Raw genomic sequence first — 11,430 nt, 5'->3', positions numbered from 1 at the left:
GCTGACTGTTTGTGGCTAAGGCTGATTATTCAGTTAATGGCGTTTACTTAGGCTGGTCTCTGGGCGCGCGGATAATCAAATCGTATTTGTCCAAATAAGACCGTGAAATGCCCCTGAAAAAGCTCGACAAAGAAGTGTAAAAATGGCTTTTCATTTTTTATTGAAAAATATAAATATAAGACATTCTCTTGCACAACAAAAATACTGGTTGCTCATCAGTTTATTAACAAACTTACACAATGTAATGTACAATGAAATAAAATATCAGATAAAATATAATTTTGAATAGTATACAGCCTTGTCTGGCTCTCAAAACCCAAATGATTTATACTATAGAAAATTAAACTCATTGTATATTGGCTACATTTTGTTAAGCACTTTTACAACAATTACCGAAAGTGATGACTCACGCATTTATGTTTCTACTTGATTACCAGGCTGCGTTAGGCTACAATTCCACATTTCTGCTCTTGACTTGAGCGTAAATCTACCAAAAAATAAATAAATAAATACAGTATAAATAAATGGATGGAAAAGCAGCACTATAGTACATATTATGTTTTTGTGCTAAATGTAAAAATTTCTTTGGCGGATTTCAATTTTACTTCCCAAAGAGTTCCATCATTTTCCGATTACTGTGCGCTTGCTGGGCGTATTGTTCAGCTCTTGCCATCTCTAGTACTTCTCGGAGCAGGTGGAAGGTGAGATCCAGAGAAATAGGAGGCTCCTCCGACCGTCGCTCCCTCTCCATCGAGTCGTCTAGCTGTTGTGCGTAATTGGCGACTAGCCGCTTCACGTTACCAACTCTGCCTTGTAACAGACGTTGCGTTAGCTGAAGCTGGAGAGCTCTTTTGAAGACTGACGGGGAGGTTTCGGAATACATGTTTGTTGCTGACAGAGGTGAATTCGGATTTTCGTTGCCCAGTCGTATGAAGTATTCCTCTCCCACACGTGCCAAAATGGGAAGGGACTGCTGAGGGTCGTGCTCTGTGCCAGGAGCTTGCTGACTGGGGCTGTCGATCGCTCTACATTCATATCGAGGTGGAAAGGCAACGAGGAGGACGAAGGTGGCAAAAAAATTGAGCTTCATGACAAGGAAGCAAAGGGAATCTGTGAATGCAAAAGAAAGGCGATCATGTTGACGCTGCCCTCTCCAAAACCTCTGAGCTGTATTTTACGCAGAACGAATAACCAGAAATGGGTTGTGCTCTGACAACATAATATTAAGCACCGAACAGCAAACACTGCGAATACATTTACTCAGTAGACTTTGTGTGCACAAAAACCCAGTGTACGGTCAATTTAAACACTTGTCCAAAGTTCTGACGGTACTCACACAAAAGATAGACTGAGTAGGAACATACGATTATAGCAGTGAAATAAATGGGCAGTTACCAACTGAGACATATGTGCCCAAAATTGAGACAGAAAATGCTGCAAAAGTTTTTGTGTACTTGACAGTATAAACTTTAAAAAAAGATTAAATGAAATAACCTACGAATTCGTTGTAAAGGTGCTCCAGAAAATGTGTTTCATACCTGTGTATCGCGCAGTCAACTTCCCCAGAAGAATGCACACCTGGCAAGACGAATGTCTGTTTTACCTGTGGTCTATCTGGATATATTTGTGAGGATGTCTTCAAAAGACTGAATGTTTAGGTTGGATTTATATAGCCGACATTTGCGACAAGTGTCACGTTAGCACTTGCGTCTGCGCATTGGAGACGAGTGGACTTGAATGGACGCAAGTTCTCTAGATTGAATGAGGTGAGTCATAAAAGACCTCTCTCTCTTTCTTACGCACTCTCTCTCTCTCTCTCTCTCTCTCTCTAACACACACACAAACAAACATGTTGTGAAGGAGAGGTGGTGGTGGTGAGGTATTCTCTGCCACCTTTTACCTTTCAGAGTAGTCTTTCTCATGTAATATTTTCATTTATGCAAAAACTGGGCAGTTTCTTACCTGATCAGATAAAACACTGATCAACAAATGTGAGCAATCTAAATTGATAAACAGAGCCGTGTAAATAAACATAAATGTTATCAAGCTCAGTTACACAAATCAAACCAAGGAAACATCACTCTGAATTTCATACTCTTTTTTTGCACATCAGAGCAAGTGCTTGGCTCAAGGATTCTTAGAATGAATCTTGACAGACAAAAAAGGGTCCCCCCTTCATCATCAGGCAAAGTTCACAGAAGCACTCTACTGGCACAAGGCAGACTTTTCAAACCACTGATGAATCTGCTTAATTAACTCCAAACTTAAAAAAACAAACCAATCCAAACTAAAACTAAACTAAACTAGCTGAATGGCTTTGGTGATGAATTTTAAAGACCGACCCTGTCATACGTCACACGCACGCACACACACACACACACACACACACACAAACATACACTCTCTCTCTCACACACACACATGCACGAACACACACACACACAGGCAGAGAGGCTTCAGAGGAGTGATTCATTAGTGATGCTCGCCGGCCGTCTGCGTCATTGTCTCAGTCACTGCTGTCTGTTTCTGTCCCCTCATGCCGATAGCCGCTGTCCAGAGCCGCCTCCTTAAGATGGAGCGCGACAGACCAGCATCAAGCCTGCTCCCAGCATGCCGAGCAGGCCGTCGCTTTCCCCCCTAACCTCCCCCCTACCCCTTCCACGCCCAAACCCCAATCTCCCTCTAGAATAATGCTCATTGAAAGGCTGGGATTGTTACCCCAGATGCCACAGTTACTGATTAGAGACTTGTCCTCAACTAGTTAAGGATTCCCAAAAGGATACCAGTCTCCTGTCACACTCAAGGCCGTAGATGAAAAAAATAACAATAATTAAGAAAATTGTATTTCTTTGTTTGCGCTTCAGCTTCTAATGTCAATTAATGGGAAAATTGATTTTTATTAGAAAATAATCCAGTAGTAGTAAGTGACCGCATCTATTGTTTATTTATTTAGATGACAGGCAAACATGAAATAGTCAATTGTAATGCTTTTTTATAGTTGAAGGGAGAGCACTCTTCGGGCTATGTATTTTTTGTGTGGTGCTTGTGCAACCCACTGTGGCATGACAATTATGAACAAATTGCATGGGCTGAAAGCAGTAGCGACATCAAGTCATTATGTTGTACACTGAGTTCTTGCTGAAGGTGTGTTATTAACACACTGTGTTTTGTTGCGTCTCCCTGTGAATTTAAAGGGTTGTGAGTGTGGCAATCTTTGTATAGATTGGAGAGAAGCGATGCTCTTCAAGGGGTCGTGTCAGTTGAGGTCATGGGAAGTGCATGGATTCTGATTATGACACAACTTTCACATACTGCACTACTAGCAGAAGGACAGACCATCCTCAAGGTCATACATGGCACTGCATTTTCAAATCAGCATCCCATGTCAACTCTGTGATAGATGGCAGAGACACAGACTCTGCATTGCCATGCTTGCAGTAGCTTTAAAATGGCTGTAGGTTACATGTAATTCTTGCTGCCTTCCTCTACATAACATCATCCTCTCCTCAACATAACATCAAGTATCTTAAATTATATTTGACAAAATTACTGATGAAATAATACAAAGCATATTAGAGAAGATAGACCTTGATCTCCTGAGGAATGGGAATCCAATGTGGAACCTGGTAGGCTGTGACTGAAATGTTAGGTTGGACTTATTAAAAGAAGGCTGCAATCAGTGTGCTTTGAATGATAAACTAGCTTAGAAGACTAGATAGCTAGATAGTTAGATAGCTAACACATGAATTTTCATCATTGCATCAAAACAGTTATGTAAATCACAGTTGTCTACTGGCAATATTATGTTTTGTGACTAATGCACATTCATTAGTGATATCTTGTTAGAGAAACAAGCCTCACAAATCAACAGACTTTGGGGTCATTATAACTGTTTGTAACATGTTGATGTTAACTATGGTACTGCTAATATTATGTGTTCCCATAGAGTAGAACTGGCTCTTAAATCAGTGGTGGTCTACTAGAATGTAAGATTTATTACCTCAAATGTAATCAAGACAATCCAGGATTCATGCTTTAGGCATCTGCTTAAATGCGTGTCAACAGAAGAGCATTGTAATCCTTGACAGACACCCAATTCAGTGTATTACATGATAGGACAACGATGAATTTTAATGCAGTGGAATACCCAGTGGGAGGGCAGATAAATGTGGATATATATTCATCATTCCGTCTCCACATGTTTTACAATGTGACTCTGGTAAATACTGTCGGCAGTACGTGTTGGCCACACAAATCCACGAATATTCAACAGTAGCATGAAGCCAGTTAACAGCTGTTGTGTGTTGGATATGAGTGGAGCGTGTGGTTGCGTGATTAATATTTCATTTTTAATTAATTAATTCATTAATTAATTAATTAATTACTTCTTCTCCATGACTGTATTTCACCTGTGATTTATGTCTTCATGTGATGTTTTTTAACTACTTACATCCAACTCAAAGAGATTCCATAGCTTTTCTACCACATACCACATCCCACTAATAATGAAAAACTACAATCCAGTGCATGTATTGATTTATATTAGTAGTATTTATGAATACAACACGAACGTTAAAAATGTCTCTGCTTCGATGTCTCATATCATGCATGGCATGGCATGGTGTCATTGCACCCAAGATTGTTGAAGCTAACACACAGGTAAATATAACGATGTAAATATTTCATGTGGGTTGGTTCTTTTTTTCAAACAGGAATCTTTTTACAACTTTTCTATTGTGCCTTGTTGTAGGCCAAACAAAATCACAGCACTCCCTAGAGTTACAATGAGTCAACATTTTTGCGCCACCTCAGGAAAGTGTCCTGAGTCCATATGCCAAGTTTTGTGACATTAAAGTGTTGCTGAGATATGATCTTTCTGTTAGCATCATGAATTACAATAAATAGACATATGGAGGGATTTACAGATAAATTACTGTAAATAATATACTTGCTGTCATATTTCGGACTTGATATATTTACCTTAAATACCTGCTGTATCATATTTGATACAAACATTTTCAACAAAATTTTACTGTAAAATAAAGTATTAAATATTAAGTACTTATAAGTTGCTTCAATACTGTAAATTGGACAAATATGAACAGAATTCTGTGAACTGAGTGAAAACCTTTATGAAAACCTTTACCTTTATCTATGATATAAAGATATTGACTAGTGATGTGTTTTTGCATTGCATACATTTATGCATTGAACATCATTCACTAGGTGACATTACGTCACAAAGTTAATCATAATGCGCTTGTGTAATGAACCTCCTAGAAGCCAACCTGCAATAAAAAGTTGTAATTTTTGGCGAAACCGTGAATGAAAATTCACAAATTTGGCGTGCATCCAAAGAATGTGGTAGTGATGCAGTGTGTCAAATTTCGTGAACTTTGAACCATTACATCACAAGAAATTGGTAGATATGTACTAGGTGGTGCTACTGCACAAATAAATTGTAATGAAATAGGGTCATGCCCCTCCTAGAAGGCAACTTTCGATTAAAAATGTGTAATTTGTTTGTGAAACAGGTGTCAAACTATTGGCCTACCCCACTTCAGGGGGGCGCCAGCACAAATGGACACGCCCACCTTGGGACACAAACCTTATATTCCATATTGGCCAGGTGGGGCTACAATCATGGCAAGTATTATGTGGATTGGTGAAATCTAAGTACTGTCGACCAAAAATCAGGGGAAAATAAATATATAAACTTTGACAAACACTACACAACACAGAGCAGCGGCGGTCATAATGAATGGTGACCTGTGCTCAAACAAATGATCAACAAAGGGCAACAAGGATCAATGGTTGGCCCGGTGACATCCTTACAAAAAATGCAGTGGAAGCCCATCCATGACTAGATATATCTGACCAGAACATAGGGACCTCCAAGACAGAGCTCCTCTGCCTACATTAGTCATGTCTGATTAGCAGTATCAGACAATTATCAGTAGGGGAGGTGAACTGATGATGGTAATCAGTGATGTGCTAACCTGACCTTGCTTTTTATTCAGATGTGTATTGTCTTCAGTGCAGTCACATCAAAATTACCCTTCACAGACCAAAAACATAAATAACCAGCCATTCAACCTGTAGTGTTTTGATACTTCTTTTGGGCAAACACAGAACCCTCCTTATGAAGGTGCCAGCATACAGCAAAGGATTAATTTTTGTATGGGTTCTGGTTAGTATTTTGGGAGAGGGAATCCTCCTGTAGATATGTTTGAACTAACAGTGTCTTGATTTTCATATTTGAAACATGAAGTTTCCCCTTTTTTTCATCCTTCTCCCCTGAGAATTGTTGTTACCACTTGTTGCAATTTTAATGACTTCCACAACCTTGTTTGGCTGATTTCCTCCTAAATTAGAAGTTCCTTCTACTTGTGGTTTACCTTCCAACTTCAACTTCCCAACCTCAGAAATGGCCAAGCTGTCTGAGGAAACCGTACCTGACTTTTTTTTCTCAGAGTAATCATACACAAAATCTAGGTCACAACAGCACAGACAATTGCTATGTTTCGATTTTGACCATTTTACGGCCTATGACTTGTTCAGGCGTATCAAAGGATCACAATTGCTTAACCGCCTACACTCATGTGCATGCTTGTTGTTCATAACGTGCATATGGGTCAGCTTGGAAGGAGTCACATAAATAGAACCTTTTCACAAGATGGTTTCTCGATCACCCTAAAAGAAATAAAAATAAAGATGTGTTCTGAGGTGTGTTGGGTCAGTTATAAAATCTGTCCCTTTGTGGAATGCAAATCAGAGTATTGGGATCAAGAAACATCAAGGTGCAGAGTATCAGTAAATGTATATACATTTCACTAGAAGGGCAGACCTCCGCCAAGGCCAATGGAAACCCGGATCTGCTCCAAAATGTAATGGGTTCTGGTCCATAGGCTACTTCACCCCTAGACCAAGTTTCATTAAAATCGGGCTGGCAGTTTGTGCGTAATCCTACTGACAAACAAAGAAAATTGTTGTGAAAACATAACCTCCTTGAGGCAGGGAAATACAGTATGTACAGGCCATACCCAGACAGCAGCTGAGGTCCAGCCAGGCTTTGGCCCATATCTGGTATGGCCTAAAATCCATTGCAGACATCCACTGCCATTGGGAATCATTTTTATGATAATGTTTTCATTACGGTCTGTCTGTCTGTCAGCAAGATTACACAAAAGTAAATGCCAGTTTTCATGACACTTGGTGGAGGGGTGTAGTGTGGGTCCAGCGGTGGGTTGGACCAGATCTGGATCAGGGGGGGGATCCAGGAATGTTTCGTCACTTTCTTCAACATTGTAAAAAATGGCATTTTTGGCCTTGGCGGAGGTCTGCGTTCTCCGAATGCACTTCTAGTTTCTGATGCAATCACTGTACTCATGCATGAACAGTAGGTCTTGGTACACTTTGTACTCTTCAAAATGAAGCATATAGATGATGTGACGCACGGATTAGCCACTTTCATGTGGAAAGTCAGTAAATGTGTCAAACTTGCACTAGTGCCAAGAAAGTTACTGCTATCGAATTGCTATAAGCAATGAACAGCAATGACATAGTGATACAAATTATGACAATGATTAATGATCAAGTGGTTGTATTTTACCTATTTTTATCTGCACCCCCCCTCCCCAACCCCCCTCCAAATTTCACCATATGGACTTCCTGAGTGTCCTATTTTAAATCCTGTCAGTAGCCAGACATACACACAACTTGCTATCATGTAATCAGGCTTGGAGATGGAGCACTTTTTCCTGCGCTTTGGAGAATTCCACCTCAAGCTATCTAGCCAGGGAGCGCTTTCACTTAAACATGCAAATATGTAGTCAAAACATCTCCAGACCACTCAGATCACTTCAGTGCCATTATTACATAATCTCTTCATCTGATGAACAATGATCCATGCCAGACCCAGCAGAACGACTGTTTTGTATAATGTTAGGATTGCAAATTCATTGAGTTATGTGCATTAATAGAACAATAGAGCACAATGAGGACCCGAGGGCTCCAACTCACTAATCTAAACAGTGATCGCCATGAGAGACAGACCCTTTGGCCATTGGTTCCTTATGTTAGACCAGCTGTTGCTTTGATCATGTCACACAACGTCTAATTACAACAAGAACATGCGCTAACAACATACGACTGCGATTACATATGTTGTTTGTATTTATAAACAATTTATTTTAATTCATTGCTTATGTTTATATTACTAAAATATATTAAAACATAACTTTCCGAATATTTTAGTTATTTAATTCTTGAAGCGGAAGCATAGTTTAATCTGAGTAGTCCGTGTGCAATGACATCCTCTAAATAAAGATGATGCATTAAAATGTGAATCCAAAGTGCACAAACCACATAATGGTAACCAATCCATATTCTCTTTATGTTTCAGTGATCTGCACCAAGTGTGATTTCATTTCCTGTCATAGTGTGCAGTGAGGCTTTACGGACTGAGTAGAAAACATAACAGAGATCACAGCAGCAGCAACAACTAAACTACAACAGCCGTTTCGTTGCCATGCCTTCATCGACTTGACACACTTTTATTTCTGACCTCAGTTGTTTCTCAAAATACCCTGCAGGACCCTCCACCAGATACAGGCCTCATCCATGCCGGTGTGAGTTGCTACCTGTTTAATGCTAGCTAAACAGTGGAGAAAATGTTCCTATTGTATTGCTTGGGGACTTCCCACAGCAGCCAAACCTGTCAATGTCACATGCAATGAATCATACCCAACAACCTATAGCCTATGTATTAGACATCAACATCAGGGTGCACTACAACCACCATGCTTGTCATCTCCCTCTCCCCGGCCACAGAACCCATTTATAAATAGTTTGTGTGCACCGCCCTACCTGCCGGCCTGAGAATATTTTGCATATCCGTTCCTTGATCAACATTTAATGACAGCTAAATCAATGGTGCTTGGCCTTTTCTTCCTTGGGCACTCATGGTGAATGCTACATCGCCTCTGTCTCTTTGCCCTGCTTCAAGAGCTTCAGCTGATTAGCATAGAATTAGTCCATCTCGCTCACGATTCGACAACACTCTGATGCCCTTCTGCTTTGTTCCTTTATTAATTTGTTCACTTGAGAATGGAGAGCTTTCTATTTTCAGGGGACTGAGTGTGGGTTTTTTTTGTGTTAAGAGATATGTAAAGTGACCTTTGAATTACATGTTAAAAATCTGTTAGCATAATTGACTAGTGTGATTGAGACGGATGTCACACCTTTGTTGTGACATGACATTTTAGTGGCTTACTCATCAGTTTGAAAATATATTCATCTTGGAAGAAGCTTGAAAGGAAATCTGAAGAATTTCATACATCATTCCACACGGTGGTTGACATGAAAGAATGTTACCCAAGAAACACTGTTGCGGAAGCATGCTTGCATGTGTCTAATCGACAGGCATCCTGTCCGTTCTGTTGTAGGGCTTTTGCATGATCACACGCAGTCTTCATCCACTGATGACAGCTCTGGCGAATATGTGTCCTTCAGCGCAGATAATGGAGTGACGATGCTTGAACGCACAGGCGACTGCCCAAGAAAAAGCACTGGGAAGGCACAGTGCATTTCGCTCGTGACGCAGTTCTTGTTGAGACTACACAGGGAAGTAGCCTAGTGACAAACTGTCAAAAAGGGCTTTAGTTTTTGAGATACCCCTACCGGAGGTAGAACTAAACCCAACAATGTTTTTCCTCATCTCTAAGGTCTCCCATATATGAAATGTATTCTTGGATAAAAATATTTTACTGCAAAAATGGTTAAATTGATAGATATTGTTATACACCCCAAAACTAAAAAACAACATAGAATATAGCCTGGCCGTATGGGAGTTAAGACATATAAACTGAAGCAGATTGAGAACACAAGATCTGAGAGCTTTGAAACTTGACATGCTTGGAGTCAGGATGTTGCTTTACCTACTTGAAAAGACTAGATGTGATTATCTTGTTGTATGCCATATATACAGACCTAGGAACACATACCTACAATAAGCGGACATGCAAAAAAAAATGATATCTATGCAGAATGTTCTCATTTACTTTGTAGTTGCTTTGTCAGGGATTGTCATAGAAACACATATGATAGCTTGTTGGAAAGGTGAGGTTGTGCTGAATATAGCAATACTGAATATGTATATATGGCTTGCATAGTCAGGGTGCTACGTACCAAAATGTATGACGTGTCCTAAATGAAAGAAAGTGGAACATTGACATAATCAAGGTTCCAATCAAAAACCCATTATCAGTGGTGAGAAGAATGTTGACAAATTCAATGTTACTGCAAAGTAAGTTACATGAGGTAAGTGCTGCTCTATATTTATGATTTAATTGTAATTGGCTTTCTACAGATTAATAACTGTAAAAGCTTAAAATGTAACATCACAACATATTACTAGCTGGTTGTCGAATAATCTGCTGAATGCCTTTCCAATATGAGGTCTTAAATATATTATTAATGGTTATCTTGCTATTGATTGTGTCTTTAGCTACTGTTGTTACCTTGAGCTTACAGCTCAAAAAAGACTGGAGAGGATTTGAATAACTAGTAGAGAGGAACATAGAATAATTAGAAGTGAGAATGAAACAAAGTGAATATTAAGTTTTTTTTTTATTATACATGCTAAATCTGATCAGTTATGAGGCTGATGCACTCAATAGCTAGCTATCAACCAACTCCTCAGACTGTCTCGAACTCCTCAGACTAACGTTACCTCAGTCAAGGTAGATATGATAGATAATGACTCATTTCCACAAGTGAGTTACCGTGAAAATTAGCTTGTCCCACAAAGATCAATAATTAAATGTTACATATCTCTGCAAACAAAAGTGTCATGGGTTTACAATCCATTCAAATGTAATTGATCTAGCTATGTCTTATCAATTTAGAGAACGATAGGGCTGGTTCTAGTTATTAACCAACAGTGACCGCCATACAAAGACGTTACTGGAGAGTTAGCTAGTCAGAAATATACAGGAGGATACTAATATTACAATTTTTAATAATTCTTACATCAACATGGTCGTCACTGTCATACAAACGTGATGAGTCGTTATCATTAGTGCACAAAAAATACAGTCTCATCCAGTGAGAACACATGCGGACGTCTTTGATTACTAGCCATAACTGCACAGGACACTATAAGCCTCAGGCGATCTGTCAGTAGCGAAGCAGCGTTCAGTGAGCAACTATAGGCAAATGAGCTCGAGCGACTTCCGGTAAGAATTATTAAAAATTGTAATATTAGTATCCTCCTGTATATTTCTGACTAGCTAACTCTCCAGTAACGTCTTTGTATGGCGGTCACTGTTGGTTAATGGACTTGTGGAAATGAGTCATTATCTATCATATCTACCTTGACTGAGGTAACGTTAGTCTGAGGAGTTCGAGACAGTCTGAGGAGTTGGTTGA

The 11,430-nt window shown here is 39.5% G+C and overlaps 1 protein-coding gene across 1 annotated transcript; it reads right to left on the bottom strand.

Annotated features, from left to right (window-relative positions):
* Nucleotides 1-124: 124 nt before the first annotated feature.
* On the bottom strand, nucleotides 125-1,737 carry crhb (corticotropin releasing hormone b). The gene is made up of 2 exons (XM_012816159.3): nucleotides 1,539-1,737; nucleotides 125-1,110 (listed from the first exon to the last, which is right to left on the bottom strand). Exon 2 carries the CDS (start codon nucleotides 1,088-1,090, stop codon nucleotides 602-604), a length of 489 nt encoding a protein of 162 aa, XP_012671613.1. The 5' UTR covers nucleotides 1,091-1,110; nucleotides 1,539-1,737; the 3' UTR covers nucleotides 125-601.
* Nucleotides 1,738-11,430: the final 9,693 nt, after the last annotated feature.

This window comes from Clupea harengus, chromosome 17 (assembly GCF_900700415.2).
Source record: "Clupea harengus chromosome 17, Ch_v2.0.2, whole genome shotgun sequence".
In the NCBI taxonomy this organism is placed as follows: Eukaryota; Metazoa; Chordata; class Actinopteri; order Clupeiformes; family Clupeidae; genus Clupea; species Clupea harengus.
Note: the sequence above shows the minus strand (reverse complement) of the source record. Positions and strands in the feature narration are given on the sequence as shown.